The 24,166-nt window shown below is 41.1% G+C and overlaps 2 protein-coding genes across 4 annotated transcripts in view; one reads left to right on the top strand and one right to left on the bottom strand.

Moving 5' to 3' along the window:
- gabrb2b (gamma-aminobutyric acid type A receptor subunit beta2b) overlaps positions 1 to 24,166 on the top strand; it is a 191,050-nt gene that overhangs the window by 103,607 nt on the left and 63,277 nt on the right. For both annotated transcript variants that reach the window (XM_085935503.1, XM_085935504.1), the window contains one exon: positions 13,688 to 13,760. The gene's annotated coding sequence lies outside the window, so the exon portion shown is untranslated. The remainder of the gene's footprint in view (positions 1 to 13,687; positions 13,761 to 24,166) is intronic.
- Positions 7,569 to 23,861, bottom strand: gabra1 (gamma-aminobutyric acid type A receptor subunit alpha1). 2 transcript variants are annotated; one of them, XM_085935510.1, is made up of 10 exons: positions 23,728 to 23,861; positions 23,498 to 23,599; positions 20,291 to 20,388; positions 19,524 to 19,591; positions 17,940 to 18,160; positions 17,506 to 17,588; positions 16,158 to 16,301; positions 15,103 to 15,255; positions 9,375 to 9,577; positions 7,569 to 8,513 (listed from the first exon to the last, which is right to left on the bottom strand). In XM_085935510.1, exons 1-10 carry the CDS (start codon positions 23,859 to 23,861, stop codon positions 8,193 to 8,195), a joined length of 1,527 nt encoding a protein of 508 aa, XP_085791636.1. In that variant the 3' UTR covers positions 7,569 to 8,192. The 2 variants fall into 2 exon arrangements, with proteins under 2 accessions (XP_085791636.1, XP_085791637.1); XM_085935511.1 differs by lacking the exon at positions 23,728 to 23,861 and having other exon boundaries at positions 23,498 to 23,577.

The following is a 24,166-nucleotide window of genomic DNA, read 5'->3' as shown; positions in this document are numbered from 1 at the left end:
AATGGAAGAAATAGCGGAATGGAAAAAGCATGTCCTACCCCAATCTGTTTTCTTCTTGGGTAGAAGCATCATGTCTGTCACCTCCACGTCCTATTAATGTCGCACGCCGTGCTTCAGCCTCGGTCACAAAGTTATAAGTTCTTTATTGATTGATGCTATTGTGAGCTGCTCCCATGAGGATGTTATTGTGTAGCTTCTGCAGCCGAGCCATTTATTAGAATTACAACTGACACGGCGTTGTGTTGTCAAGAAGTCACTTCTGCAAAGTAGAAAAACAGGGTCAATGTTTTTCAAATCTGCTCTAAGTATTAATTGGCAAACTTGAAAAGTGAAATCACCGCCCCAACCTTCTCCCAAAATACGTTCTGCTCTTTGAATTCAATTGGATACAATTTGTGCCCTTTCACTGGCTTCTTTTTCCCCTCTCAGAGCAGAAGCTTTGAACGGGGCATATCACGGTAACAGGATATGATTGAATGACAATGTGTGGCTGAGCAGAAAGGAGCTTGCTAGCCTTTTGAACCTCCCAGCTTGTTAGATCACACGCATGCCAGCGATTGGTTTCGACAAAGGACATCCGCAAGGCCTGCGAGAACTTTGGAGACGGGGAATGAGAAAAAAGGCAAAAGACTAAAAAAAAAAAAAAAAAAATCCCCATTTTATGTGCGGAAAATGAACACAAGCTTCAACTTTTAGAATCCCTGCGGGGTGAAACTGTGGTCGAAGGGAACACAGAAGAGCGATGACCAGGTGAAACTCAAGGAGACTATTAAGTAGCATACGAGGATAAATTTGAGCTTTTAATTTTTCCATTTCAACTATTGTTCTCAAGAAAACCCACAATTTGTTCCACATCATTTCAGTTGTACCACTACAAAAAGTGCTTTGTGTTGTACTACAGACATGGTGAATTGAATAGTCAGCAATGTTCAATATTTATCAAATTTTTCTCGAGTAATGACAAAAAGTCCCCCTCTTTATTACAACCTAATCTACTATACCAACAAACACCGTTGAAGTTAAAAACATGTACGTGTTGTTTCCAACCCATTTGCACAATCACAGCTAGCGAAGATGGATTGCATTAGGACATAGATGGAAGACATTCACTGAGTGCTCAAAATGCACACAACCAATAGGGTTACAAATCACTTAAGCCTTTTTGGAAATGATCAAAAATGTCTCAAAATCCAAATAAAAGCAAGCACTATAAATGCAAAACATCCCATGGGCACATACTTGTTAAGCTCCACTTTTGGAATTACTAAGTGTGAATCCCCACCGAGTGATTATATTGAGATGAGAATTTACAAAAACAGGAATAATGTGGCTATTGTGTGCGCTCGTGTGTGTGTGTGTACGCTTGTCAGATGCAAGGCAGATAATACATTGTTTCTTTGTTCTGCTGTTGTGTAGTCAACGTGCATGCACACACACTTGGACCACAACAAAGAGAAATTGGTGAAGTTGGAGAATTGAATGTGTGGTGGTGATCATGCCAAGATTTGGGGACACAATGGTGAGAGATTAGGAAAAAATGACAAACCCACGCAAGCAGGGGAGTGCATATTAAAACTTCATACAGAAATCATCATTATCATCATTGTTGTATGTTATTATAGTACTATTGCTGTATTTTCTTTCCCCGATTGGTTCATATCACGGCTTTTAGAAATATTTAAAACATTCTGTTTTTTTATTTGGATTTGAGCCACTGTTTTATTCATCTTGGTGAAGTCGTAGGTTTTGACTGCTTTAATAAGGAGCCATTGTGAGCACACTTAGTAAGGGTTAAAAAATGTCATTTGCAAGTTTTTTTTAAGTCAAACAAAAGACAAAAAACAACAACAACACGGTCCTAGACCACACACACAAAAAAAAATCGGTTTATTGGGTTTGCCGCCTCAAGCAATTATCTTGTACCACCATTGCCCCTTGCTTGACTGTTTGCTTTATTTATTCATTTCCATTTAGACACAAATCACATATGCTGATGTCCCCTGAAGGAAAAATGGCAAAGGAGGAAAGAAATAGCCAAAGTGAAACAACAATGAATAAAACTCACAGGGGCGCGAGGCACTTAGTGTGTTACAATTGGTCGAGAATTTGAAGCCTCGTGGGAGTAGCAAAAGCCAAATTATTTGGAAAATTGCTCCTATTCTGTTCAAACTTATGTGCAGCGAAGCCTAGGTTTAAAAAAATAAAATAAAAATGACAGATCACCTCTTTTAAAGGCCTCTGCCACGGCGGTCTGCAAGGAACCATTACACATTCGGCTCATGACTTTGTGGTTCCGACACATTCATGAAATGGTCCCAGAGTCAGTGACTGGTGGACTGGTCCACAAGCAAGGAGGCCTTGTTCAAAGAAGGCCATCGCTGACTCAGATTACTGAGGAGATCCTTTGGCAGACAAGAGGACCTCCTGAGGACCTTTTATGACTCAATAGAAGCAACTGAGAGTGGTCTGCTGGGGCAATTTTCACAGAAACGGGCTGATCAAAAAGTTCAGCTGTTTTGACATGTCCCCTGGACTCATTGCAGGAGGTGGGTGGGTTCCTCTTAATGCAAGACAACATCAAAGAACTCTTCAGAGACAGACTTGTATTTGGCATTTCAGATCCTTTCTGCTGCTGTCAGTCCTAGCAACCAACCCGGCTCTCAATTCTGCGTACACAGATGATTTATTTATGTTTGCTTTTGACTCCGTTGCTTGTTAAGTGCCCATGTGTATGGCATTGCTGATCCATGTATGTATCGACGCTGCTCGCTGTTGTTACTTTGAGTTTATATTCACAGCTGATTGCATCGAGAGAAAAAAATGCATGGGGATTGTTTTGTTCATGTATTATTTATTCACAGTGCTCTGCTGATTTACATGTATGGCTTTACCTTGCTACATATGCTGCTGTTAACTATTCTGCAGTTGTTCAAATACTCCTTTGTATAGGTGTAGTAGCTATTGATTATTTTTTTTGCCATATGCTGCTCTGAATGTGCCCAGTGTGTTGTGGCTCCCCTGAAACTTGAAAAGAAAATGGGAGGATGGATTTTTTTTATTTTTATTTTTTAAGGAAAGTGAAACATCAATAAGAATGATCTGAGTGTTGCTTTGGCATGACCTTGACAGCCTATCTGTGTATTTTTCTCCAGACAAATATTTGTTGCTGGTTCACGTGACCATGGGCGTAAAAGAACCTTATTCAGCAACAAAGTTTTCCAAAGCGTATTGTCAGAGAAACTTTCTGCCAACAAAAGACCATATGGGATTACAAATACCTGCTTGTTATGAGCCCGAGTCCAAATTTGTGCTTGTGGTTTGGGGAAAAAGCGATGAAGTGGAAGCAGAAAAGAAGGAGAAGGCCGACAGAGTGAGAGAAAAATCTCCTCTGGTGCTCTTCTGCCAGTAAGAAGCAGTTTTATTACATAATGCTCTCAGAGCTCACATGCTTCTCGGCGAGGAGCGCACGTTCCTCTGCACCTGAAGTCTCACGGCGCCGCGGCTTCATGGTGGGAGAAGAAAGAGATGAGGCGCACACTTGAGAGCAGAGGCGGAGAGGGAAGAAAAGTGCGAAAAGAATAATATCCTCTCATTGCTGCGATAGGCAATTACTGTTCTTGTGTAAATTTCAATTGCACTGAATATATATTCTAGGCAACAAATAATCATTAATATGATGATTATAACATCTCATTTTGATGATATAAACAAATAAAGACAGCGGTAGCCGCGCTCAGTTGTTTCCTTTTTATTTAAAGACTAATGCAGTGAATCAGAATCTACAGGGCCATATCATAACCAAAAGAAAGAAACAAAAACATTTACAGGAGATTCACCAATTCATCCACACCCACCCCGAAACCTGTCCACAACACATCCCAGTGGAGTCTATATGTAGTGTCCTTTCTTTGTCCGTACTCTCCATATATCCACATCGTTTGTGCTTTAGAAAATGTTTTTTTTCCCCATTGTTAGTTTTTCAGTGAAAATTAGAACACAAGAAAAAAAAACGCCAGTAGATATCTAGTAAGAACCAAAAAAATAATAAAAATACGGCAAGTGCTGATGTTCATTGGCTTCAAATTAAAGCAACCAAGCAAAGATTGTGACAAGTAACACGTGTGATATATATATACATGAAAGCTCTGCAAATGAGTGAAAGTCGGAAGCTCATGATTGCTCTGTACCTCATGTTTCACATTCTCTCTGTGGCGCATAACGATGGAGCAAAACTTGAAGATATCACTAGACTCTCATTTATCGCAATTTAGTTACTTTTCAGTCCAATGCCAGCAATAGAATGGGGTTCCTCAACTTTTTGAAAGGAAGATCTTCTTACAGATTTACTTTTCTCGATTTTTTTTTTTTTTTTGTGTGTCTTGCGCCTTTTATTGCACGACCCTGGAGAAAAAGTGCAATCAACAACGAAAGCCATTTTCTCTTCAAGCGCTGGCAAATCCGAAGCACAAACAAAAGAGATAATCTGCGTTTTTTCTTTGATGTCACCCTGTATAGCCATGGTTTCATACAAAAAAACAAAAAAAACTCATGGGTGCACAGCTGATATAAAAAAAAGCTAAGCTTCTTTTTCTTATTTTCCATCCCGCTCTCTAATAGCTTGTAAATCTGAAACACAATGTAGACAAGGTCGATGATAGGTGGTTGAAAGCTGTCCTTGCATAGCACGAAGCCGACTACATACAAGTAATGTTATTGTTCATCTAAATGTGCAAAATGCATAACAATAAGTTGAAAATACAAACAATATTCATCGTTTTAGCTAATATCTTCAATAATATAATCAAATACTGTATGCATGTATTTTACATATGTATATATATTTATATAGACAGATAATTTTTCTTCATGATAATCAACATACATACAATAATTTATATCTGTCTTTATACAACTCTTCACCCTGAACGTTGCGCTTCCTTCACCCCTCAGCTTGTAAATGGCATGTTGATGACCGTGACAATGCAAATCGTAAGAAGAGCATAATCCCTCAATTTGGATTGTGACCTCATCCCCATTTTGACAGGTTAAAAGAAGAAAAGAAAAAACATAACCACATTTCCCATTTGGGGTTTAAAAGGAGTAGAAATAATGAATAAAAATACATATTTTGAAATAGTTACAGAAGCAGAGAGTGTGCTTAAAAAGTAAATATTGTAATTGAAAAATAATTTAAAAAATCAAATCAATTGAAAAAATAAAATCACAAAAGAAATTGCTTTTTTAATTCACTTCAATTAATACTGGGTAGAAACGGTCAGAGATTGGAGGAGGTGACAAATGCATCTCGATGTGGACAAAAAATAAGAAAACTTTGATGTGCAGCATGCAAATGAAAATATGATTTGAAGTAAAGCTACGCTGGCAAGCATCCCCTCGCTAAGTTTCAAGTTGAGGTCCTCAGAAAAGCCCTTGCTAAGTAATATTGCTACATTAACACAATTAAAACTGGGCTGTTCCGAAACCTTGCCGTGCCACGGCTGAGAGAACGTTTGGATTAGGAAGAACAACAAAAACAAGCGCAAGCAGTGTTCAAGAGAAAAAAAAAAAAAAAGCTATCCTGTCACCTTTCACCGGTTTTTTTTTTTCCAGAAGAGGGGCAAACATCATGCTACAAAAATATACTCATTTTCATAGAACGATTCAACAAGTCCTCTGTGCCAAGATTACGACATCACACCTCAACGTCTTCTCCGGCCCCCAACTCCCTCCCTCACACACACAGCAGCAACAAATCTATCTAAAAGGGCATGTGATACTGAAGGCAGTGTAGCTGGTACTTTCTGAGTGTTGACAATTTTCAACTCAAAACACCAATAAAGGAACACAGGAAAAAAAAGCAAAAAGATTTTGGGGGTCACAAAATGGGAAAAAGATGTGCCATCAGTCAGCATCACAGTTCCGACTCTTAATATATGGAAAAGGCACTTCCTTCCGCAATGTGCCTCGCCCCCGTTGACTTTTCGCCCCAACTTGACTTTTCGTTAAACGGCATTTTTTGGGGGCAAAAATCAGCCCCGCCCCCGCCACCTAATGACAACCAAAGGAAATAATGAATTAAAATGTTGCTTAGGTTTGAAGACAATTCATTACATTCTTACTCATCACTTTTTACACCGTTTTTACATCAGTGCGAACCAAGACAAAAAGTCAAATCAATTGGACACAAACCTGGCAAAATAAAAATCCCAATAGCATAAAATAGACCATAATGTGTGTCTTGTGAAATAAAATGACTCCTCCAAGTATTCTTTAAACATACCCTTTAGTTACTCCAACATAATATTGACATCTCTAACATCTGAGAATATTTACAAAGATCGCAATAAGGAAAATACCACATGTCAACATTTTTAAGCGAAGATGATTGATTTGCTTTCTGACTCTATTTTTGGAGATAAATGAATGGCGTGTCCACTGAGACGTGTTTTATTGCTATTGCACAAACCCCAACCCTTTTTCAACGACGGCTAATGGAAGTCTTTTTGAATCAAGAAATGAAAGCCTGCGGTCGATGCGATGGTGATGTTCTTTTAAGGATGCCCTGCCCATGCATATAGACGCGTGCTGTTTCTCATGTTTGTGCTTAAAAGAAAATCGTAAATAAGATACAAGCAGGGTTTGATTTATGTTCGAACAATTGGAAGCCTCATACCCGAGCTTTTAAAGTAATGAAAAAATTGTACACTTGCGTAATGGCCATTATTAGCATCAATACACTAATAAGATAATGCATTCTTTAATAGGACGATGGATGCAACCTGCTGACCGGACTGAGCAATGGTGAAAGGCTTTTAAGCTCTTCTCACCAATCCAAAAATTGCTAAATCCAAAATGGTTTGTAACCTGGCCACATTTTGCGTTTGTGACGTTTTATTGATATTATAAGTGTACTACCAAGATTTTTTTATTTTCAAAACTAGCTCACCAGTGTTATTATATTATTTGGTTGCTTGTGTATGTTGCATTCAACAACAAAAGAATCACTTTGCTTTAAAACCTGGCTGACAGCTAGTTTCTAGATTATGATAGGAAAAGTAAAACCATTTTTATTTCTCCACTGTTGGGCGTTTTGGCACAAACCACTCAAATCTAATATTTTGGCAGTAATCTTCATATTATAGTGATCCTGTACAGACCATCATATCTCTAAATGGTCAGGTTGGGCAGGATACATGGACAGCATCAACGTATGTGACTTATTTCCTCAAATAGTGACAGACTTTTCAAAAAGTCAACTGCTGAGCTTGTCGGAACTTAGTTGTGAACCAAAACAGCAATACCTACTGCAAACTCACATTATTTACAGTGGCGTCTTACTGAATGTTGTAAACGGGTACCCCGCGCCGTATTTCATGATCAGCGTTTCTCCATCATAACATGAAATGTAATATATTGATTACCATGTTGGAAAATCAACAGGAGCAGATGAGCCTCAGATACTATTTGCGGAAATACAGTGATACTGCAGTAATACTCGAACAAACATCATGAGAAATGGGCTTGACTGTTTCAAACGGACAGCACATTTTGCGTTTTGTATTTGTCACTTTGTCCTTTGCCAAGCCTCCAGTATGTTACTTAGATGAGCAGTTGTTGCAATATTGCAAATATCTTGGGCAGTTAGTTACACATTGTTGCAACGGACGCAATAAATAGTTGCACTGTCTCCCTCATCAAAAGCACATTTGTTGTATTTATTTATCTATCCCTACCTCAAATGGTAATAACTCTCGGGACTCCCGCGGCAAAAATTAGAACCGGAGCCCTGCAAAATAAGAAAATAGACAATGTACAAAGAATAAAGCCCAAGACAAGATTGGGCTCGGTGTATTTGTGGAATAGCATTCTCCTCTCGGCTAAATATTTACGCGAGCATTTTCTTAAAAGCATCGTCCCACACCTGAACAACAACCCCTTTAAAAGTGTCTATATCTCGCTCCTTTATTATTATTTTTTTTTTCCTTTTTAGTTATTGTTTGTTCTCTAAGTTATTTTCTCCAAATCTTCAAACTGTTGATAAACAGAAGCAACGCAACGACTGGGAATTCAAACCAGCATGGACATCATGTTTGTCTGAAAATAAACACGTTTGTTTTTCTTTTTTCTCTTTTGAGGAATACCAAAGAAAATGAAAGTTAGATAGGTAGAACTGAAAAGGAGCCAACAAGGGATTAGTGTGACGTCATCCCCTGCAGTTTGGGCTTCTTATTCAAGTAGGTGGCCCAGTAGACCAAGTTAAAGGTTCCAAAGAGCAGAGGGAAGGCTATTCTGGCGATCCTGTCGATCTTGCTCACGCTGTTAAAGGTTTTCTTGGCCTCTGGGGGCTTGGGCTTGGGCTCCTCCTTGGGCTCAGTTGGAGGTGGAGGGGCGCTTTTGGCAATGGTGGCCAAACCAGGGTCCCTGGCAATGTTGGGAGCGAAGGCTGTAGCAGTGGCGGCCGGGTACGCTGTCGTGTTGTTCTTTTTCAGCATGGACTCCTTCTTCTTCTTTTGCTGAGTTGGTTTGATGAGGAAAGAAAAACAAAGAGAGGGATCAGCGTATGGCCACCATCCAATGGGCCATGAGTTCTTCAGACAATATTTCATAACATCCATTCCTTAACAATGTTATCATGAAAAAAAATGCCTGGACAGTTAACAAGGGTTTTTCAATCTCCAGTCATAAAATGGCTTTTGGAATAGGACCAAATTAGAAGAATGGATTGTTGATAGTTTTTTTCTTTTCTTTTTAGTAGTTTGCCCCTAAACACTCTAATTGGTCCTACATCCAAATTTGGAGAAAATGACACATTTCCATAATAATGTGTCATTGTTAAAATGTCAATTTGATTAAAGAGCAAATCACGAGCAAAGGCTTGCATCATGCTGTAATTCTTACAAGAAGATGAATAATGCTCTAAGCTGACATTGCGTCATCAGCAACCTAATGATTCATATAAATCAATAAGTCTGAGGAAAAAAAAAAAAAAAAAAAGTCCTCGGAAGCAGCGTTGCGCCGCTAAATGCTGCTCACGGACAAGTGGAGCAGAAAGCACGAGATGAACACTAAACTATTAATGTTCACGTCATGTTACACAAATTGAATTTTCTATGCGATGACAACTGAATGCTTCCCAGCCTGCTGCCGCCGCCGCTCCCACAGCAGTTAAGCGCTAACTGCCCCCCGTGTGCGAAAAAGTCTGAAGCGTCCTTTCTCATCTGACACCATTTTGCAAACCAATCGAAACCCGCTCCACAAATCTTGTTGAAATAGACATTAAGACTGGGGAAATGAGGACAATTTATAATGCCATTACCTCGCAGACTCTCCCCTGTGATTCAAGCAGTTTAGAAAGAAAGTAAGATCGCAAATACCTTCTCCGGCACCACGCTTTTTCCATCCCAGGCGTAACCTCTCTTGGTAAAATAGTTGACGGTGGCGAACTCGATGAGGGCGGAGAAGACGAAGGCGTAGCACACGGCGATGAACCAATCCATAGCGGTGGCGTAGGCCACTTTGGGGAGCGAATTCCTGGCGCTGATACTGAGGGTAGTCATGGTCAGGACAGTAGTCACTCCTGTAGACCACAGCACAAACACAAATGAATATGTCTCCATGGTAACCTCCATCCATGTCGACCTAATCAGTGACCTGTACAAACAATCAAAAAATGACCTGGAAAGCTCTGGTTAACACTTCTACACATACATACATCTAAATAATTCATAACCAAAGATGTCTTTTCTACTCGAGCACTCTTTTTCAAGTGGACTCGCGATACATTTGTACGAATCTATCGGAGCAGCTGTGCGCCCGTGCAGCTCGTTCTTTTAATAGACTCGCAAAAGGTGGAGATGTCCCCAGATGCAGCCGCAACACGCGGTTGTCCTCGGGGATACTGCGGCTGACGAATTGGATAACATCCCGCATAGCTGTGCAAAATGCACCAGAAGAAAAAGAAGAGAAAAAGGCAAAAGCTATGCAAAATAATAGCTGCCGCATGTTGTCGACACTGCCCAATCAGTCACTGACTACATTAGCAACCGCGCAGAGAATCGGAGGAAGTGGGTCGCGGGCATTTCTAGTCAGGCTTCCATACAGAATGGAATACTGCAGATGTTTACACAGCAAACAACATGAGCCATTGAGCAATTTGAACAGATGGCTTGTACAGGTAGAAATATGAAACATGACATAGTGACAACTCCCATACGCATATTGTACACGTATGTGTGCACGCTACATACATGGCATGCACACAAAGGGATTGTCGACATTCTAAAATCACATGTGAACAGGCTTAAGCCATTCATTGTGATGCATTCCAGATATGTGCACCTTAGGTGACATTTGAAGTTAAATAATAATATTTGACTTACTTGCTGTACTGGTTGGTTTCCCCCAATGTGCAGTTATTATTATTATTACATAATTTTTATTTTTTATTTTTTTTTATTACATTATTTATACATTGACAAAACCGTGTAATTTTTTTTGCAACACATTTCAAAAAACATGGCCGATAATGTTTAAAGGTGAGCACAAATTAGCTATAATAATTATTAATTTATTCACCTAGGACAAAAAAAATAAAAACATGGCCGTTCTCTAGTCTCATTTTGAACAGTCTGTTTTATTATACACAAAATGGCTAATGGTTAAGTTACAGGCTATCAATTCGTTCATGCATCTTTCAACTAACGCAATAGCATTAATGCTGCGCCATTTTAATTGGAACTAGATTTATTATTACTCATATGATTGCCCTAATTGTCATTTATAAATGCATATTTACAATTCATGAATTTGTTTAATAGCAGCGGGGTACGGTGGGCCCATTGCGACAAAATACCACGATCCAAACATCTGTCTAAATATCAGTTTGCTTTACAGTATGTTTATTTGGAAAGCATTTGGGGGATGTTTCATCTGCATCCATTCTGATGACACAAGCGGTAAATGTATGAATCACACGCTCCTCATCCTCCCACGCTGGTTTTCACATGCTTTTGGATTTGCTTGTGACGTGAAGCATAAAGTATGATTACCATGTTCTCATTAGTCAGAGCCAAAGAAGTGATTAGTCACTTAACCAGAACCAAACAGGGACCCCTCTGATGGATTTGTGACATTTGCATAGCTGGTGCACGGGTGCGTGGTCATGCATTTCTCACGTTCGTTATGAATCAAAAGAGAATAAGTAGGTCATCATTATTTATTTAGCTTTCTACAGTCTCTTCTGCATGTTTTTTTTTTTTTACATCCAAAACAGATTGTGTCTAAAAAGTATTGATATGAGTGCCAACATTGTACTGCTCTAACCATACAATTAAAATATCAATATGTATCCCTTCCCTCAAGGAACTTGAACACTTTAGTGCTCTTTCCTAATGAAACTCAAAAGGGAAGTCAAATAAAAAAGTGACATTAAAATTCTAGACTCGGCACTCATTCCCGCATTTTCTCTGCATCCTCAGGGCATTCAGTCATGTGAGACTGAACAATTATTTCCCTCTTTTCTAATTACCATTGGAGCTGTTGTAGGCTAACAAAGACGACTGCCTAACAAGGACGAATGCAACTTTTGCTAATTTGTTTGTGGTAGATGAGGAATGAATGCGGGAGGGGCTGGGCTGGGCTGGGTGAATGGATGGACGGAAGAATGGATGGCTCCACACTCTGTTTCACGAAACACCCATACATGAGTTGTAATACGTGTGCAATGTGAGTAAAAGCAGCAGCTTGCTTTGTCACAATTTCTTAAGAGTCACCGTGGCGCCAGAGCTCATGTAGATAGAGTGCCAAAGCGTTTCCCGCTGGCGCGCATCCAGCGCTGAGCTCCTGTGCCAGCAATCATGTGTGCTAATGGTCTTGCCAGGTACAACACAGCGCCACCTCTCATATTGTTTCTCCTCACATTAAATAGATGGATGGCTAATGTATTTAAACTTGGACATGAGTGGATTTGGAGATGAATGCATGTGCCAGGGTGGACGTGGATAAAGGCCTGCCGTGTATGCATATTAGGAAGTGCGCACGGGAAGCGAGCGCACGCATCAGTAGGTGTCCTCGGAATGTTGTCAATCCCTCCGTTTGCAGAGTAAATCATTTAATTTTGTGGGGGAGGATGCAGGCAGAACCCCCCCGTGTATTACGCAAGTCCTCATAAAAAAAAAAAAAAAAAAAAGCCAATCATATATATTTTACTAGTTCTGTCGCCATGGAAACAAACATTCCTCCATTGTCTTATTTCAGACAGATAATCGGAGAAGCAACTGTCATTTTTGTGTAAAATTACAAAAATAAGCTAAACGTTAGCCTTGCGTATTCTATTTTTGTATGTTAATGTATTCCATTTGTCTCATTCTACCTTCAATTAAGATGAAAGGCTGAATCAAATGTGGTGCAGATAGCGTGCACTCATTGAAACACTTTTTGACACAATCTTGCTCAGCTTGACAAGTTGAATTTTGTTTGTTTGTGTGAATAAGTTGCAGATTAAAAATAATAATAAATCATTGTCGTCTTTGTTCCTGTGCATTAATAGCCATTCTGCATTTCTTAATATGTACCAATAAATGAAAGCAGTTTGATCTCAACTCCAATGCGATGACCTGCATTCTGTACACAAACTATGATGCATTGCTTTCGATGGTGCGTGTTAATTACTGATCTGACTGATATTTGCTCCCCCGCATGGGTTCTCCCCCCTGAGCACTTGATTGCCTACCCTTGAAATGACAACGTTCAGTTAATCCCTACTCAGCTACTGGATCCCAGCCACACAGAACAAATCTCTCTGGGTGAGAGTGGACCTTCAGAGAAAAATGGCCGTACTCGCTACTGCTCTCTGCCTGGCCGGTTCTGGCCAAATATGTATTTGCCACTGACGCTGATTTGACTGAGTGTGTTAGCAATTAAACATGACAAGCAAAATGTGGTATGAGGTCAAAAGAACAGTTAGAAGTAGGACAGGTATACTACTCACTGGCGGAACAGTCCATTTTATCTTAGCAGACTGAAGCTCTCTCTGAGGAAACATTTCCTGAACTATTATAGCGGCCGAAATGAAAAAGAGTGGAACATTTGAAAAGTTTGTTTGGAACATTTGTGCTAATCCGATCTTTATCAGCACAATGATACAGTAAATAAGGCTACCTACTGCTGTGTTTGGAAATTGCCTCAGGCTTGATTTGGTGAGACTGAGCTTTCTCGTCACGTCACATGATTTAAACTTTTTTTTTTTTCCTTTCCCTCGTTGCTGCATTCGTTAATGAGGCTGGATGGATTCGTGTCGGATACGTCTGATCACAGAGCACAAATTAAGCTTAACAGCGGTGCGTACTTTGATTTGTGGCGTAAAACAAATGCAGGGTGTGCTTTGAATAAGAATGATGTATACCTAAGTGAGTAATTTGGAACTGCTCTTCTCTGCAACAAAAGAGCTTTTTTTTTTTAATGTATTTTTTTTGGTGATTCAAAGAATTTATGTTTTAAACCCTGAGTTGGCAAAACTCATTCAGTTTTAAAAGTGAAGATGTGAAGGCAGTGAATGTTCTAAGCACCCTCATCAGTAATGGACATGAAAAGTTAATGCTTTTGAAATCTTAATCAATAGCCAAATGCATGTTAGTGCGAGCAATGCTTGGACTCAATTCATTTTTCAATCGCTTTCGTCTTTTATCAGAAAGAAGTGGAAGCCGTGCTCGACTACGTTTGGACGTCAACAAGAAGACATGACATTCAAACCGCGACAATTAGTAAGTACTTCTGTTCCTCTTCATGTTGAACACGTTTTTTCTTTTTACATTTCACATGATTAATGCAAACATTCATGCAAGTTACTCTAATGCAAATTGAATATACATTAGCAGAGCACTTATAATTAGCTTCATTCATTCTTATTTCAACTCTCATAAAAAAAAAAAAAAAATCCTAAATAAATAAGACCTTGCTCATAGCAAGGCAACATTTTAGCTCGCATCTTAGTTTATGGTTACATTTGAGTAAAGCTGAATTGTCTTTTTAATGATTCATTTATTTTTCTATTGACTTCTTTGAGCATGGCATTTATTATTCTGCCATCTCAGAATAATACATATTAATTACATGAATGACCTACCTCGTGTGCTGCGGCAAAAGTGTGTGTGTGTGTGTGTGTTGTGTCCATATGCTGCGTTACCCCCTTTGCTATCCCACTGTGCAAAAAAACCAGCAGTGATTGCATGCAGAAACACATACATGACCTAGATACTTTGGATGTTTAAATCCAATCTGGGCCACCCTCGCTCGCTCAACACATGTGACGAGCAGGCACAGGTAGCTGCGATACACAAATAATTTCACACCCTAGAATATTGCAGAAAATGCTAGGATGAGAGAAAAAAAAAAGCAAAAATAGCTGCAAACTCAGATGCCTGTGCAAATGTTTCAGAAAAAGTGGGCCAAGGGAAACACTGACATTCATGAAAGAGAGAAAGAAAGAAAGGAATGAAAGAAAAACAGGAAAATGAGTGTCGCGTGAGGTAACTCAAGGACATTCCGCCTGCTGCTGTACCACAGCGCATGCTGCAGACTAGCAAGCAAGAGCTTTCCTTTTGGCCAGTGTTATGTAAGAACCGAATGTGACAGACAGATACACACATACTAATGACTACACACACACGCACACACACATAGGCACAAATACACACTCAGAGCTTAAACACCATTTTTGCCTGAAATTTCACCGCAGCCCCGACCGATTAAAGCTCCTCCGCCCTCATCGGTGCAGAATGGAATAGAATAGAAATATCTTGTCGCATTGTGGCTTTAATAGGCAATTCAAAGATAAGCTTAAATATGTCACGTATGCTCCAAGGCAATGGTTCGGGGACACGTGTGATATGCCGGGAATACGCTGATTAGCTTCGGTGCAGTGTGTCAGATGAGCAAGATCGATACAAGTGAGTTGCCAGGCAACCAGCGGAGACTCCAGGAAGTCGCCACGCACCAGCCATTTGTGAGCAGCTAGTTCATGCTAATCTCCAGGCTTTGTTTTTGGTATCATTTTCAACCCATGAATGAATGAAATATACATAAAGAAGATACTAGAGGACTCACCAAAGACAGTCCTGGCAGGGACGGACTCTCTGTTGAGCCAGAAGGACACCTGCGAGAGGATGACTGTCATGATGCAGGGCAGATATGTCTGAATCACAAAGTAGCCAATTTTCCTCTTCAGGTGGAAGTGGGTCGTCATCACCACGTACTCGCCTGCGGGGCAAACGGGAAAATGTCAAGGATCGTCTTTTAGTCCAATGTATATGACTTTGACTTTTAAACTGTCTTCCAAATGATATGCCTTGAGAATCGGATGACTTGTTAAATGTCTCAGGGTGGTTCTCAGAAAGTGTGGTCTAACCAGATAGTCAAATGCTGACTCACTCTGAAAATAATTAGAAGAATCATGTCTAAACAAGTCAGATTGAGGGTTCCATTTGTGTTGTCAGAGACTGATTGACCGGCCGTTGTTGTGTCACACTTAAATGGGATTCACAATCAAAAATCATTGTTGACAGCCTCGGAATTATCTGGCTTATTTCATTATTCATTTTTGAAAGATGCTTGGCCATTGCAACTTGGGTGCTTGTCACCCCCTCCAAAACTGAATGATTTGGGGTAATCACTCCATTCAGCTCATCCAAAATTGGTGACCAGATGACCCATTTTCCACAGTAACCCATGTTTGCCAGTATCAGTAGACCCAAAAAGGAGGTGGTGGAAAAAGCAACTCCAATGGCCAGTAAGGGAATTCCAAATCTAGGGCATGGCGTGTCATTTCTCTAAAATGAAAAATGGATGCTTGTGACGGAGACAAAGACATCAAATTGTTTCATTTTGAGGACACCCAAAAACAGTGTTTGTGCGGTCGGTGATGACAAATAAGTAAGACAAATGTTTCTGTGTCAGAATAGGGCAATGTAAGATTGGTTACTTTTATACTGATTTATACACACTATATTTATATATCATGCGTAACATTTACTTTGGAATTTTTACCACCGGACCAGAAGAAAAAGTCACACATGATCCAATACATAATTTCTGACTGCGGCATTTGTCATTCTTGACTCTGTTACTGCACCATTTTAAATTTTAACCAAAATGCGACATACCTGTGCTGGATTGCACCACTCCAGAATCCACGCTCTGTCCCATCAGATCATACTGGTTTAACCTTGAACCGTCATCTGCCACCACCACAGACTGGTCGGCCCCTTTGGTCCACACATACACCACTTCTGCTCGGGTGTAAGCATCTAACAAGGGACGAGAAAAACATATCTATTATCTGATACGTGTGGATTTAGTCAATCCACATCCGATTGTATCTTTAGGCCCCCAAAACTAGCCTAATTTTTTGGTGTTATGTCACATCAAGTTGTCCTCCAACTTTATAAGGACCACAAACACACACACCATCCCAACAGCATGGCGTGACCTCAAAAGAGCCAAGTCAGTGTTTTCTTGCCTACGGCCAGCCAACCTGTCAAAACTGCAGTGTGGCTCGACCACTGCTGAGGAAAGGATGGTCTCGCTGCAGACTGCAGCAGAAGGCAAAGAGCTAAACACTGAAATATTTAGGGACAGGATTCAATTTAGAGACAAGTCAGGGGTTGGTGGGTCCACGGGTGTCGGTCGAAGAAGGGCCCTCTCGCTCGTGTTGCTCAGATATCGGACAATTGCCAAGAGGAGCGTGCAGCTTTTTTGCTCATTCGCTATTCTTGTTTCCAACCTCCATCATTCTTGTTAGGCGTCTTCAAGCACAAGGTGTAGGCATATATAGCAGCAAGCAGCTGCTGCGTTGCTCTGGACATTTTTCAAAGAGCGCTGCCTTGGATAAACACAAGGTCCACACGTTGCTTGCCTGCCAGCGTCTGGCAGAGACTTGCATGGCCTGGCAGGGTCAATGAAGACCGAGGGGGGGGGGGGCTTTGCGGACACTTCCTCTGGGAGAACATCTGCTCTCGTGTTGTCGTTCCTTATCGCTCATGCTTCCAGATCATGATTCATCCATCTATCTGTTTTCTATACCGCTTATCCAGCACAAGATCAAGACATGAGCTGAAATCTGTCCTAGATGACCTTCACGGAGATTTCCAGTCAAGTTAGGTCATGGAGAAAAGCCGAAAAGACGGAATCGTCTTCTTAGATATCATCTTTAATCCAAAAGACTTCCTCCTCTGTTCTAAATTAGGGGAGGAGAGCCTCTATATTTATAGTCTCTATCAAAGGCAGTTTCCAAAGAAGCCCGTGCTTCCAAGCTGCTTAAAACACCCGATATTTATCAGTATGTGCCTTTCACACAAAATCGTGTGAAGTTGGATCTTGGAGTGACTGTGTGCAGCCAAAAGCATTCTGAAATGGGGCGAGTGTCGCCGAAATGGAATGAATCACTTTTTGTAACAATTCTGTTCTCCTAAAATGTATGTAGATGTTGTGTCGTCTCCAGAGAGCACTTACAGCTGCCAAACTTGAGTGGGCAGGCGTGGGCGTCCATTGGGAAGTCTTCAAGGTGCATGGGGCATTCAGCTCTCACAGTCAGCCTAAAGCACGAGAAGATGATTAGAGATGCAAACAGGAACATGTGGTGTACTGTTTTTGTTTGCTTCCAGTCTATCGGAGGTTGTCAAACTGCGTCTCTTCCTCTGAACTGCAGAAAGGTTTTTTTTCCCCCTGAGCTTCTCTTTTGTGACAGCTTGCAGAAAAACAGCATGTCAGGCCAGTCGTGACACACTAATCTTTCATCCGTCCTCTCATCTCCCTCATCTGTGACAGCAACACAGCCCCCCCCCCTCCAGTAAACATGCTAAATGTCCTGCAATCCTTGCTTAGTGCATCATACTGTGCATTGTGGACATTTTCACCAGTCTACTTTTGATATCATGGCCACGTACCTCATAGTGTAGAGCAGAGTGCCTTCCTCTGTGATGCGCAGCAGTTTGTTGGGCATGGTCATGTTGTGGGCCACAGACTTTTTGCCGTTATGAAAGAACGTGTCGGGCGTCCAGATTTTGCTGGCCATCAGGTTGTTGAGACGCAGCACGGCCATGGGACCTTTGAACTTTAACCTCTCATCCTTCCAGCTCTGTCTGAAGAATACATCAATGGTGTACTCCTGCGATGGGATAAAAGAACAGACGCAGTGTTGACACCAGTCCCTGTAAATTTAAACCTTGAGTAGAAAGAGAACAACTTTTTTTTTTTTTTTTTTTTTTTTTTTTTTTTTTTTAAATAAATAACCCTACGTCTTTACCCTTTGACAAGCTCTCAGTTTGACTCTGACTTTCATACGCTGGCCTCGGCCTACTTTCCCTGCTGGTAGCTGTCTCTTCACGTTAACGGCTTTAGCCAAGGATTTAGTATGTGGAGGTGCTCTGCCTTGTAGGAACAAAACAGAATGCCTTCCTGGTTCAAGCGTATAATCACTTTTTTACAAAAAAATCATTCTTGAGTTTTCCTTAATAGGCGTGATGTGTCCAGTTGCTTATGGTGGCTTGACAAATGAAGCATTATTCCGTTTCCGGTCATCGGGTACATTGTTAGGTTAGCAAATTGTCACGAGAGACGATTTTCCAAGCAATCCAAACTGGAACGGTACCAAAAAGAAAGTGCCCGATCTGATTTTGAAGCGGGCTCGTGACTCGAGTTGAGAAACCATTTGAATGGTTCTACACAGCTACTCAGCGCAGTAAAGTGAGCCTGTTAAAATTATAGGGCAGCCACTAAGCCTCAGTGAGATAATTATTAAGAATTGAAAAAGAGAAGGTAATGGAGGAAGGAAATTGTGTGGAATTGTCTCTCAGATGTTTCATCTGGCCTGTATGTCAATTAACAAAGATGATGCCAAAAGTAATGCACGCATGCTCTTCGCAGATGAGTCGTGGTTGGATGAGGTTCATTGGTTATAAGCAGGTGAGGGCTCAATGAAAATTTTTTTCCGTTTCCAAATCTTGCCTTTGACTAAGTTTAATTTTCTGCAGACAAAATAGAGCCTGCCATGTTTGTCTTACTGTGGCATTTGCGCATGGCTTGTTTGGCAAGCTCACATAGCTCGTAAATCCTCCAGTTCAAATGGAATATCGTGTCATGTATGATTTTTGAACTCAATTCTCAAGAGACTCCGTTAAACTGATCTGGAGTTTGGTCTAAAGTCACTTGAATGTAATATTTTGACTCCTGCAAGCTAACAAATCACACAGTGAACATTAGTGGTCACGATCATCGCATGCAGAGGGGGCGGCGCTGGCATTTATGCCGGGTAGAATTAGTTACTGTAGGCAAGCAAATACATATCACATGAGACAGTTTTATTAATACAGCACCAGTTAGTGAAATGAATCATGGCATGAAGACATCTCTCTTAAGGCGAGGAGGAGACCACTCCCGGGTCCCCAAATAGCAATGAAGAGGATAGAGTGGAGGAAGGGAAACTGGTGACATTTACACAGGCAAGAGGGGGAAAAAAAAAAGAAGCTTACCATGTCATGGTCCGAAACTGGCCCGATACTAGTCACGAAAATGTCAGTCTTGACTTCAGTTACACGCTCTGTTGAAGCAGGAAATTGGCAGGGTGAGTGGCATTCATTACCCCCCCCAGACTACCTGTTAATGCAAGACCACCTGGCTTGGGCCCCGGATCCATTCAACACACACACAAACAGCATCATAAAAATGGCCCATTTTGGATGTCAATAAGCATTTTTGCTAGTATTGGCTTCAGTGTCAGCTCCATTATGTGCACTGTTCAATCTCCTCATAAATTTGCACAGTGCTGCAAATAAAGCCACTGTGCTCGCATAACATTTGATGGGCTTTACTTTGCGAATATCCCCCCCCCCCCGATCCCTACTGATTCCAAAGTCATTTTCGAACGGTATGAACTTCATACCCATCATTTCAATGTCTGCTGTAGAGCATCAACACAAACCTCTGTCCTTCACGCAACACTTCACACTTAATAGTTCCCCTGTTTCAAGGCAATAAAGTGTACAATAAAATGGCTTCTTTTGGGATTGCAAGCACTGGCGGAGCTAGGTTTCTTTTTACTTGGGGGCGAGGGACCCCCTTGCCCCCTCTTAATTCTTTAAAAAAAATAAAAAACATTGATAGAGATTCTTTATATATTGTCTACGGCGGACGAATTGGACAAAATGACCCACCAATCAATTTTCTGTCACTTAAGGCTATTTTCATATCTGTCACAAGAAGCCAACATTGTGTGCGGTGCGTTGTTTTGGTTACTGACCTCCGAGTCCCGGCCTCAGGCGGTTGTCATAGCCATCCAGAAGGCTGTCTAGGATCTTGGTGAACACTGTAGTGTTGTGCTCGCTGTCCTGCCCAGAGCTGCCAAAAGCGGGAAAGATTATGTCAAGTCACGGCCAGAAAGAGCGCAACTGGCATCGCAAAACAACAACCAAAAAAAACATCCAAAAGGTGACTCATGTTCGACAACAATGAGGAGGATTTCTGTAGTCGCGGAGGCAGTTATGATAGAAGAAGTGCACAATAGATGATGACGCACGTAAAGAAGACTCAGCAATCGTGAAAGAGGAATAGGAAAGTGATCGTCCCAATTGCTATTCAATGCTGTGTTCATATTTCCAAAGTGCAAGAGTATTTGCTATTCATCAAGGACTAGTTAAGGCTTTTCCATCCAAAAATAAAATTTAAGGTCACAGCAAGGCGAGCCTTCTGAAGGCAAAAGTGAAAGACTGCTTATAACAAAAACATAGACCTTGGATACCTTCAAAGGAAAAAAAAAAAAAATATATATATATATATATATATAATATATATATATATTTTTTTTCCCCACTACTTCCTCTACCCCAATGAGTTCTTCCATCTTACCCGTGTGGCTTAATAGAGACGCGTTTGCAGGCATTAAAGCCATTTTTATGTCGAGTGTATAAAGCGGAATGCACAGCCCATGCCCACGTAGGCACAATCATGGAGAAATTGCAATCCATTATTAATACCTTAATATGGTCTTTCAGACCACCGAGGCTCTGTGCAGGACTTGAACATAAAACAAAATGCTTCAAGCCAAAACACTCACCGGTGACAGTGGGGTATGAATATTTCAGATATTTACTCGTCGCGGCCGGAAGCACCTGGAATGTTTGTGTGCGCGCATTTGCATATCTATGTATATAGCATACCTGAATCAATGCATATGTGCATACATTCATCTGTATGTTTGCGCTGATAACCAGGAGCACATCTCCCGCAATGCAGCCGAGCAATCATAAGCTTCCCGTTTTTTTTTTTGTGTTTTTTTTCCCCTTCATTCTTACACCAATGGCAAAAGGCTGGCTCCCTCGTTTAATAAACAGCCAGTGTTTGGAAACAAGCTCTTCTCGCCCAAGGAGAGGGAGAGGTCATTGAGATGAGTTTGCGGGCGCAACAGAAGGGAAGTGGGAAAGCATGGTGGCTGTGGGCGGGAAAAGTGGCAAGCAGAGGAGCAAAATCAAGAAATCTTTCATAGAGGACAAAACATAAATAAAGGCAAGAGATGAGGCGGGAAAGGGTCACAGAAAGGTGAGCGAGACAGAGGGGAGAAACGACATGAGGCTCACCGTCAAAGCGAGGGGATTGAGGCTGATTGAGTGCGAGCTGCGGGACATTTTGTTTTCTAAATACAGATACTGCCACCGTGTCACACATGGATTTGTGTAAAAGGGTTAAAGCACTGCTTGGCAGCCATCAATTCCCCATCATTTGTCATCATTCTCTTCTAGAATAGCAAAACAATGATGATAATAACGGCCATATTGTATACAAGGCGAAATTAGGCGCTGGCTCCAATACACCTCAAGCCCTCACCTCTATTTAATATTCTTGAAATGGTGCCAGCATGATCCCATAACGCCGACAGCCTGAGTAGTTCTACTGGGGCTTTTCCATTCTATTTCCATTAAGACATTTTACATGAGACACTCAATAGAATGCAAAGAAATTCAACTCGACACAATTTCTAACTTGTCGTTCACCTTTATGGTGTTTTGATATATGAGTGTTAATATCAGCATTGGTTGAAATATGTAATGATGGATTATGTTTTCATTCTCACATCTTTTCGTGCACACAAACATTCCAATGTTGCATTTATAATGTTGGCTAGGAAAAGATTTACTTACATTTCTGGTGTAAAAGTGGGAATTTAATATATGCGGTCATCTATATAGATATTGTCGTGTAGTCAGCTGCATGGTGGAATTATTTGTTGCACCATGCTAGATTTCTAGTTGGGGTACATCATATTTCATTTGACAGAATAAGATGAATATGTTCTCATAAATTATAGTCATTAGCAGCCAATATATAGAGAACTCTATAAATTACTTAGACAGCCATCCCACTATCAGATGCAGATTTACACGCTTTGCGATGCAGCTCTTGCCTTTACGTGGCAAAGTCATGGTGATGAAAATAAATAAAGCAGGCGGAAAAAGGCGCTCAGGGAGGACTACATGTTTAGCAGCCAGGGGGGCCTTCTTCTTCATAAAACATTGTGCACCATCCCCATCTACAGGTCAGCAACAGTGCCGCTCAACATTGATGTCTCGCTCGGCTCGCTCCCCTTTTCTCCAAGCTACTCTAGATTGTTCTAATTAATGACGTTTTTTTTTCCCCGGGAACTCCAAATTTTGTACGAGACATCAAAAAGCAGATTGGATTATGCTGCCAGTCGATAATGATTGCTGCAGTGGAAGGCCCTCGGTGGCTTTATATTAGATGTCCTCTAATGTAGAAACAAAGGAAATTGGACTTGTGACGTCAATGCCTGGCAATCATTCACATCAACATGCAAGAGTATTTTTTTTTTCGCGTTGATGTAAATCGTTCGGCCAGTCCGCAGCTTCTCCACATGAATTGACGTTGGAGTCACTGTGACACTTTTGGTGAATAATTCACGACAAGCCCTGATTGATCCTCAACAAGGCGCGCATCTCCTGCAGTTCAAGCAGCTGAACAATTCCAACTGTAGCGATGCCTTACTGGCAAATGTCTCATTGAGCCACTGTTGGTGTTTCATGGCACAATTACGCACAATAATCCAAGCAGTTGAGTCAGATTATGATATAATCTCACACAAATGTGTCTTGTTGTTATCGCATCCAAATATGAGCACAACTACGTCACACTGTACCCGACCGATAAAGTCACCTGTGACATTCAGCATGATTTTTTGAAAATGTAACACCATTATGACACGCCTCGTGGCTATTTTAGCTCCTTATCTCATCGTCTCGGAATAACAAGCATGGAGGTGTCTTGTGGGAATGCCCCACTTTACAACCCCAGCAGATCTGCTCCAAGCCATCAAGAAATAAGACCACAAAATAATATTTGACAGCGCACTTTGCCATACATCAACCAATACAGCCATTCATGCGTATAAATATATATATATATATATATTAGAAAAGAGCATTAGATTCATGTTTACCTTTTGGCTCCCAGGACGATGTGGGCTATGAGCAGGCAAGCCCCCAGGCACAGCGAGGCCACGCTGCCCCGTTCACACATTGTTGAATTTGAGGACCTTTCACTGCTGGAGGTCAGAGCAGAAAGACACGCACAATCAGAGCGAGGTTAGGAATCATTACCACGCACACTCACATACAATTGGTAACAATCCGACAATCTTAAGCAATTAGATTGCGGTGGTAGCACCGCCTCTTTCCTTTTTCCCGAACCTGCAATGTGAACGAAGCGCCGTACCGCAATATCAAACCCTCAATAGCACCCCCCCTCTCTCTTTTCCCCCCGTCTCTAAATAAAATAAGAGCATTTGCTTCCTCTTCAGTCATGGGATGTTGCTCCTCATGATGCAAGCATGCACACACACAAAAACACAACATTTGGTGGATGTGCTCTCATGAGTGTGCCTGAATTACTTACAAATCAGATCCAATGGACACCACCAAATTATTTGTCATAAAAAATGAAGTAAATCCTCTGGCTGACAAGGATTTACAGACTGATGCAGATTATATAAAAGGAAGAAACCCCCCCCCCCCTAAAAAAAAGACAGTGAGCACACTTTCTAAGTTATCCCATGCACAAAATGACACCCCCTCCTCTGGAAACGCCACAATGTTTCTGGCATGAATCT

This window comes from Syngnathus leptorhynchus, chromosome 17, assembly GCF_054491065.1.
Source record: "Syngnathus leptorhynchus isolate UIUO chromosome 17, UIUO_Slep, whole genome shotgun sequence".
In the NCBI taxonomy this organism is placed as follows: Eukaryota; Metazoa; Chordata; class Actinopteri; order Syngnathiformes; family Syngnathidae; genus Syngnathus; species Syngnathus leptorhynchus.
This window is presented reverse-complemented; position numbering and strand designations above follow the sequence as displayed.